At 40.0% G+C, this 8,785-nt stretch overlaps 3 protein-coding genes across 3 annotated transcripts; 1 reads left to right on the top strand and 2 right to left on the bottom strand.

Moving 5' to 3' along the window:
• Window positions 1-295: 295 nt before the first annotated feature.
• On the top strand, window positions 296-4,984 carry LOC148933548 (uncharacterized). The gene is made up of 11 exons (XM_089060558.1): window positions 296-344; window positions 1,238-2,016; window positions 2,192-2,917; window positions 3,001-3,117; window positions 3,266-3,373; window positions 3,462-3,545; window positions 3,697-3,836; window positions 3,909-4,089; window positions 4,175-4,297; window positions 4,380-4,523; window positions 4,616-4,984. The coding sequence occupies exons 1-11, from the start codon at window positions 296-298 to the stop codon at window positions 4,982-4,984; spliced, it is 2,820 nt and encodes a 939-aa protein (XP_088916684.1).
• A 700-nt stretch (window positions 4,985-5,684) lies between these two features.
• Window positions 5,685-7,432, bottom strand: LOC148933547 (protein FAR1-RELATED SEQUENCE 5-like). The gene is made up of 2 exons (XM_089060557.1): window positions 7,257-7,432; window positions 5,685-7,140 (listed from the first exon to the last, which is right to left on the bottom strand). Exons 1-2 carry the CDS (start codon window positions 7,430-7,432, stop codon window positions 5,685-5,687), a joined length of 1,632 nt encoding a protein of 543 aa, XP_088916683.1.
• A 50-nt stretch (window positions 7,433-7,482) lies between these two features.
• On the bottom strand, window positions 7,483-8,510 carry LOC148933546 (protein FAR1-RELATED SEQUENCE 5-like). The gene is made up of 2 exons (XM_089060556.1): window positions 8,501-8,510; window positions 7,483-8,018 (listed from the first exon to the last, which is right to left on the bottom strand). The coding sequence occupies exons 1-2, from the start codon at window positions 8,508-8,510 to the stop codon at window positions 7,483-7,485; spliced, it is 546 nt and encodes a 181-aa protein (XP_088916682.1).
• Window positions 8,511-8,785: the final 275 nt, after the last annotated feature.

Below are 8,785 nucleotides of genomic sequence, written 5' to 3'. Positions count from 1 at the left end.
CGTCGGTCAAGTATACATCTCCGTTCTTCGTGTATGGTATGAGTATTAAGTCTCGTTTTTTAGTAAATTTTCTTTGAAAAATGTGAAATAGTGAGCATTAGATGATGGGTTATCAATATTTGGATGTTTATTGTTGGTTTCTGAGTAGAATTTGGTTTGATTTTAGGGTTTTCGGTTGTATTCATCCTCAATTTGACGATTATTGTCGACTTTGCTTTAAATGTTCGAATTTTGTGGTTCTGGTGTATTTTTTAACGCGCTTTCTGTTGTTGTTGTTGTGTGTGTTAGTTTTGCGATGTCGAAAAGAGGCCGCCCCTACAAGAGCCAGCCCACGCAGACCGAAGGTGAGAATGCTGCGCCATTATAAGAAACCGATTTTGTGTTTTTTCATTGATTTGTTCATTATTTAACGTTCGTTGTGCATTTTATGGTTATTTGTTTGCATTACAACTCTTTCACATAGCTGGGTAGTTGTTCTTCCAAGTGGTTTCAAATTTTTAAACATTATTCCTTCAATTTTCTGAATTATTTGTTTGGGTTTCATCATTATTGTTCTGCAGTGCGGCTAGAGAGAAGTTTCATACATTATTCAAAAAATTTTGTGCATTTTGTTCCTGTTTTTTGACATTAAAACTGTATTCCATATCTGATATAATGTTGCTAGAAGTGTTTTACCTTTTGTTTAAATTATGCAGTTATTTTTCTGCATTATTCGGTTGGATATCAACATTATTGAAGTTGGTTGCAAATTTTAAACATTATTCATTAAATTTTCTGAATTATTTGTTTAGTTTGCATCATTATTATTCTACAATGTGGGTAGAGAAAAATTTCATGCATGATTTAACATTTTTGGTGCATTTTGTTCCTGTTTTTTTGAATTACAACTGTATTCCATCTCTGCTTTAATGTTGCTAGAAGTGGTTTACCTTTTTTTTTACATTATCCAGTTCTTTTTCTACATTCTTTGTGTTTGTGTTAGTTTTGTTGATGAAGGTGTGAAGTTGCAGTGCTTATTTGGTGCAGTCAAGATTTCAACATTATTTAACATTTTTTGTGCATTTTGGTCATGTTTTTTTGCATTACAACTATATTCCATAGCTGATTTAATGTTGCTAATCGTTGTAAACGTGGTTGCTACATTATTAAGTACATTTTCTGCATTATTATACGGTTCATTAACATTATCCAGTTATTATTATGCATTAATTGTAATTGTGCACTTTCCTTTTTGCAGCTTCCAAACACCCAAGATTGGATATAGATCAGGCTGTGGATGATGTACTGCCTTTATCAGTAGCACAAAAGTTTAGAGATAGAATTAAGGAACAGCAGAGGGCAGAGGCTAGTACCTCAACTGAAGATGCGGACAAGAGGAAGACTCGAGGGAAAAAGGTTGACCATTTATACACCAGGAGCACCACAAAATTTGTGAATTGTTTGAAAGAGCTGACCCCACGGCAAAAGGAAGCAGTGGAAGAACTTGGATTCGGGGCCATGCTACACTACAACATCAGCGAGATCCCCGGGTACATCGCCTACTGGGTTCTCAACTCATTGAATCTTGCACGCTGCCAGATACCGTTGTGTGGGGGTGGAGGCTTGACGATCGATGAGGACGATGTCCATCTGACGTTAGGTTTTCCAAAGGGGCCAACACCAATCACAAGGCCAGTTGATAAGCAAACCGAATTCCAGTTCAACGACTACGTTGCAGAACGTTGTGGAAAGAGTCGTTACAAAATGACAACGGGTGATGTTGCGAAAGTGATTAAGCAGGAGGTGAACGGTGGTCCTGATTTCAAACGGATGTTCATCTTCATGCTAGAAAATGCAGTAATTAAGACGCCGGCGGACGGTAACTTGAAGCCGAAGATTCTACATTTCATCGACGATGTTGATGAGATTAGGAGTCTCAACTGGTGCCGCTACGTCTTATCAGTATTGGAGGCCACCTATCCTACATGGAAGAAAGGTGACACTGTATATTTCACCGGGCCTATGCACTTTTTATTGGTAAGTGAAACCCTTTCTGCATTAAAAGTGAATTTTGGTCATATTGAAGCATATTTCATATTCTGTTTTACTTATGCATTACTGTCCGTCATTTCTTGCATTAAAAATAATGTATTCATGCATTAAGCATACCAGAAAATGGATTATTGACCTTCAGTTCCTCTGTGTTTACCAGTTGGCGTATGTGGACCGCGTGGTTCACATCCGGAGGCGAGTCAGCCGGGCCTGGCCAACAGTAAAAGGCTGGACGATGGAAAACTTAAAACAAAGAGAGGAGGCTGAGCGCGACCAATTCAGTACTGGGAGATTGGTGGAAGAAGAAGCAAGGAGACTGGAAGATGTGAACAGAGGAGGCGGGGCAGGACCCAGCCAGAACAGAGCTAAGCGTATAAGAGATAAGTTTATCAAGTCAAGCACTCTCTTGGGCTACGCGATTTCGACGTGGGTAGATGATTTCAAAATGATTCCTATTGAAATGATGGAGGATGACTGCGTACGAGTAGGTAGTCAAATTGGGAAGAAGTTGTTGGGGTTGGAGGAGGAACATGTGGTTGAGCAAGAAGAGATTGTTACACGTTTGACTCAAGCGAGGGAGGATGAAGAGGAGTACAGTCAAGAGTGGATTGATGAGATGGAAAAAATGATGGCGGCATACGACAAGAAGAAGACGATTGCAAGAGGCTTCGATAGGCCATCTTTTGTGCTGGACGGATTTGAATGTCCTGACCCGTTTGCTACACAACAAACCCAGACGACAGACGGGGCTGGTGGTTCAGGGACTAAAACCACTGATGATACAACACAAGATGAACCGGGTGGCGCTGCTGACCAGGGTGGGGACACAGCAGCAAAAGATGGTGGTGGCCGGCATGAGAAAACTTCCAGTTTAGCAGCGACTGAGGTATATTGTAAGATACTAAATTATTAAGTGTTATTAATTAGTAACAATATTACAACTTTTCTTTTTTGGTCGTTTGTTTCTAGGTGCCTAGAAGCAGTGGTGACAATGAAGTGAAGGATAGGGTGGATGCAGCGGCAAATAGTAAAGCCGAGAAAAATAAAGACAAAACAAAGAGTGCAGCCGTAGGGGACACCGTCAAGGTAAAAAAATCTCAATCACAACTTGCATTGTGTAATAATATAATCTCAAGTATAACTTGCATTATTTTCAGAACTTCTGTACATTATATGTATATATGTATGCATTATTCAGTGCACTTAAATTATTTAATTTTTGAAAAAAAAACAGACAACTAAAGGGAAACGCGTTGAGGTTCCGACAGCGAAGAGAAAACAGCCAGCTAGGGATGGACCTTCAAAGGCAGCAATGGACAAACAGATGGACATTCGGCAGGAGGTTGAGTATCTAAAGGAAGCCTTCATTTTCTGCATTATTAGTTTGTAGCCATGCATTATTGAAATGTTATTTTATTTATTGTTTAAAGGTACAGGCTGCTGCACCCCGTAAGGGCGTAGTGATTGGTGTTGTGCGAACAAGTGAGCCACCGCAACTTGTAGATCCAAAACATGTAGGTGGAAAGGCTGGTGATCAAAAAAGGCAAGAGGGAAACAGATCGCACAGGAGTCGGATGCGGATGAGGTATCGAATAGTGTAGTTAATACAAGGACTAAAGTAATAGATCTACTGAACGATTGTTATGTGTCTTTATTATTTTGCAGAAAGCAACCAGACGAATGAAGAAGCCAAGTCTGGCTACCCGGTCTCCATTCCACGAGAGAGCTGTTAGACTGACCGCCAAGCCACACACAGTGGACAAGCAACTGTACTACTGGGTTCTTAGCACGGCGGAAAAGAACAGGTAAAATTTATACTTTAGATATTCTTACTTTTGGGGCATATGAAATTGTTTTAACTGGTTAAACATGTACAGGGATCAAGTTGTCTACCACGACAACTGGAAGAGTACTGTGCAGATCGAGATGCAGTCATTAGCGCCATTCAAGCCTGTGAGCCCCGATGTTATCGACACATGGAGCTCTTACCTGAATACAATGGAAAAGAACAAGGCGCCGGAGACAGTTTCCAGACTTTTCTTCTCAACAAGACCATGCGTGAGTGAACACCATTCTCTCCATGTTTATGTCTCGTTACTATAATTATCTAAAGTTTGTAACGGCTAACACAAACAAACTACAGATTCAGTCAATGGTGGACGCACAACCCGAATGGACAGAAGAATTCCAGTTCGATACATTCTGGACCAGGGTGTTGGAGGAAATAATTGGAACGGGAAGCTATCAGTGGGACAAGTATGAAATGGTGAGTTGTAGTTAAATAATGTAGTCGTTTCTTATATGTACTGGAGAGAATTGTGTTTGCTAATGCTACTTCCATTGTGCAGTTTTTCTTCCCAGTTTGGGGGGCGTCCCATCAGTATGTGATCTGTTTTGATCTTGGTGATTCCAAGATGAACATCATTGATCACACATTGGCTGAGACACACGGGACATTTGGAGAGAAATATGGGGACACGCCCTCTGTTATGGTAATATACATTACACATTATATTTTGTGCATTATACATCACAAATTGTACATTATGTCAATTGTTCAAATTTGTTTGGTTTTGGCGTGTAGAAAAAATTCTTTGCAACAGCACTTACGAAGTCCAAGGTTTCAAAAATGGCGGCTCAAGTAAAAAAATGTAGTGCGCATGTCGTGACAATGCCGTGGAGGAACAACAGTGGCACCGTGGACACGGGGGTGTATGTGATGAGGCATATGGAGACGTACTTCGGAGAGAAGGAGAAGGATTGGGACTGCGGTCTAACTGCAAAAGGAACGAAGAGCCTGGAATTGTTGCGCATGAAGTTTGCGACGGTGCTGCTAACTTCTCCACACAACTCGAAGACTGGGACCAACCAAACACAAGCCACGAAGCATTGGATGGATAGGCCGCCTAAATTCAGCTTTGAAAAGTGGGTCGAGAATTATGGGCTCGAGTGAACTAGATGGTTTTTTATTTGGATATGAACTAGATGTTTTTTTAGGATGGGAAGGGTGAACATCGAATTTGTGGGTTCGAATGCTTTGGATATCTTGAAATGTTTTCGATTTTTTGGAACTAAATGTTTTGGATACTCCTGAACTAGGTGATTTCGAATGTTTTGGATATGTAGGTACAAAATGTTTGCTCCACAAAACTGGTAATTGCTTCAGATAACTTAATAATTACAAAATATTGCCTAATAATGAACAATATACAGGGAATAATGTATAACAAAGCTATCGAACATATTAATGTTATACATTATGCAAACTACAATGCATATAACTATACAAATAATGTAAATAAATTGATTTATAATGCAATTTTCCGTGATGTTAATGAAGTGACATACCAGTGCATATAACGAATAATGTAACACTTATACATGCATAATGTATGTAAATATGCCTGTAATGCAAGGTTATTCAAATTACAGAAAATACTGTTTCTCCAAACGACCGGTTCCTGTAATACTTCTGAAAACGAAACAAGTAGTCAATTCAATTAATGTAACAAATAGATAACAATAATGCACAATAAAACTTTTATAATGAATATTCATTTACACAATCTAGTTCAAAGTGAGAATAAATAGACTAAAACACTGAGCATAAAACGCAAAACAAAGAACAATAATGCTGTTATAATGAAAATTAATCAACATTTCCTCTTTCCCTTATGCAGCTCATTCTCCGTTTCAAGCTCTTTAAGCATAGGACAATTTCTAGAGTCGTGATGGCACAACTCATCGCACGCCTTACACCGTCTAAGGGGCCTAGTAGCATCCTTGATAGCCTTTTCTCTCTTCGAAATCAGACGACTAGCGGAGCTGCTCGCGTGCCCCTTCGTCTTTACCACATCCGGAGGGTGGACCTCGACGACTTCCGGCCTTTCCATTCCATAAAACTGTTCAATCATTCGCCTCTTCTCGGCAGCGGATGGCAAAGGAGTTCCAGCATGAAGTGACTTACCAAGTTCCTCCAATCCACCTACGAATGCACGAAGCACATCAATGTCCGTCTCAAATCGACGAAGAAATCCATAGAACAGTGAGATCCCTTGCTTTGAAACGTTTTGCCTTTCATCAAAAACGGACTGTGTAGGTAAAGTCTCATCAACATGTCCATGGACAGCCTTAACCAGCGGAGTCTTCATCCATCTACTTGCACAGTAGTTATCAGGAATCTTCTTTACTTCATTGTTACGGAACAAAAAGAAGACATGGCTGCACAGATAGCCCTGCCTACTGAATAGTTTGCAATCACATGAATATGAGTCGTCAGTCCTATCATGTCTCACAAAGTAGGAATGGCGAAGGCTGTCTCCAAGTTTGTAGGTGTCAACACTGTCTGCAGATGAGAACCACAAAACGCGACATCTGTCATTTCCCTCAACGATCTCCTCTTGTATTTTCTTGAACATACTATCTGTGTACAGAGTAGAAGCATGTTTCTCGAAAGGCAGAGTAGTGGCCAATATAGGCAGGGCAGTCGCGTCTTGGTAGTCCAGCTTTGTTCTACTATTCCGCTGAAAATCCACAGCTTGGTTGAAATTCAAGTAGAATTCGGCAATGTTGTTGCGTGGCTTGAGAAATTTTTTATAGAAGTTGTTCTCTGACTCAGAAATAGAGGTGGTCCTAATCATCGAGCCCATCGGGAAATCTCTGAAGTGTGCAGGTATCCATAATTGCCTGTAGTCGTACAATGTCTTCAACCAACCATGGTCTTCCAGGTAGTAACGTTCAAGTACTCCATTCCACTCTTCTTCAAACTCGTCGGGTTCAAGCAGATCTGACCAGACGCAGGCATTGAACTCTTTTTTGAAATCTTCGTCCCGCAACAACCGACCAGGAACTTTATTGGCCAACTTATGCATGATATGCCACATACACCATCTGTAGCGAGTCCCGACAAGAATCTCTTCAATAGCCGATCTCATCCCCAAATCTTGATCTGTAACAATCATCTTCGGAGCAAACCCCATACATTGGACAAAATGTCTAAACAGCCATGCAAAAGCGCCTGTCTTCTCGTTGCTTACCAAACCAGCAGCAAAAGTCACTGGTCGTCCTTGATTGTCCTTTCCTGTGAATGGCGCGAAGATCATACAATACCTGCGTAACATAAGCCAACATAATTCAAGAAAATTGCATATGTAATGCATGCAAAATACATTGTAATGCATACAATAATGTACATATTGAAATGTTATAATGCACGACAGGTATACCTATTGGTGTTGTAGGTGGTGTCAAAAGCCGCAATATCACCGAACATGTAGTAATTCCTCTTCATCAAACCATCACACCAGAACAAAGCAACAAGCTGGTTGCTAGCATTAACCTCATACTCGTATGTGAATGCTTCAGACAACTCCTTCTTCCTAGCCATATCATCCAAAACCATTTGTACGTCAAAACCATGAGCGTATGCCTTGATGTCTCGTGAAGCATTCCTTATATCCCCAACATTGCAGCCAACGAGTGAAAACCACCCAGAATTTCCTTCAGCACATTAAACGTGAGCGTGGGACCTATGTTAGCCTTTGAACAATCAAGGATAAATTGGTGGTGTACGTCGTCCAAATTTTGATTGATTGACATAAACTGCTGATGCTCGGTCCCAACCATGTAATGGTTATGAACTTCGTTAAACTCCTCAACAGTATAACCTGAAACTCCTTCGTCGGAGAAGAACTTGAATGAGATACTGGCTTTACAACCACAACGCTTGGATAAACGTCGACGTTTTAACGAAAAACCAGACCGTGCATTTGATTGGTCATCCTCGCTCGACTTCTTGCTGCCTTCCCTGTTGCATACCACGTTGTACCAAGTAATTATATCATCAGTTTTCCTCATTTGTGATTTGCGAGTATCAAAACCAACAGCCCGCGCATACACATCGTAGAACGCGAAACAAAAATCCAGTGATTTGAACTTCTGGCCAACCACAGGCTTCAACTCTTTCGAACACTCAGGTACAACAACCACTGCACACAATCACAAAAAACAAAACTCAGCTAACACAAACATTATGAACCATAAAACTTGCATTATCTATCTACAAATTTACATTATCCAAAACTAAATCTACATTATATGTATCTAATAACACAACACCCTAGTTTAATTAAAGCGTTTAACACAACATAAAACGTGCATTATCTATCTAATAATGTAAATTATATAGTACTAAATTCTACATTATTTGTAGCTAGTAGCACAACACCCTAGATGAATCAACGTTTCTAAACCATAAACAAGACAAACTAATAGTTGGATTATTTATTCACAACTTTACATCCAAGCCGCCCGTCCCTAAACCCTAGCCCATGCAAACTCAATTCTAAACCCTAGGCGACCCCCTTTAATTAACAGATACAGAATGTCAAAGAAGTTTGCGCTAATATGTGTGATTTGGAAATTAATGAAACGTGGATACAAAAAACTATGACTTCTCGAAATTAATTACCTTCGTCCATGTTTGAATCATTTCGTCCATTGTTGAGGAACCACCTTCTTCCATTGTATTAACGATAATATTCCAGGAACACTCCCAAAAATAACGCACAAACGCACAAACTGCATACGATAATTATAACCAAGGCACGTTTCGCAAGATTTGATTTTTAACGAAGAACTAACGTTGAAAGATGAAAGAGAAGAGAGGTTATTTTCACGGTGAAAGAGAAGAAAAAATTTTGGGAGAAGAACTAAAAAACCGACGCAATATTCTGTGAGGAGAAAATCTTGGACT

The sequence above is a fragment of the Salvia hispanica genome, chromosome 1, assembly GCF_029641045.1.
Source record: "Salvia hispanica isolate PSC_SH4W2 chromosome 1, Shi_PSC_v1, whole genome shotgun sequence".
Lineage (NCBI taxonomy): Eukaryota > Viridiplantae > Streptophyta > Magnoliopsida > Lamiales > Lamiaceae > Salvia > Salvia hispanica.
This window is presented reverse-complemented; position numbering and strand designations above follow the sequence as displayed.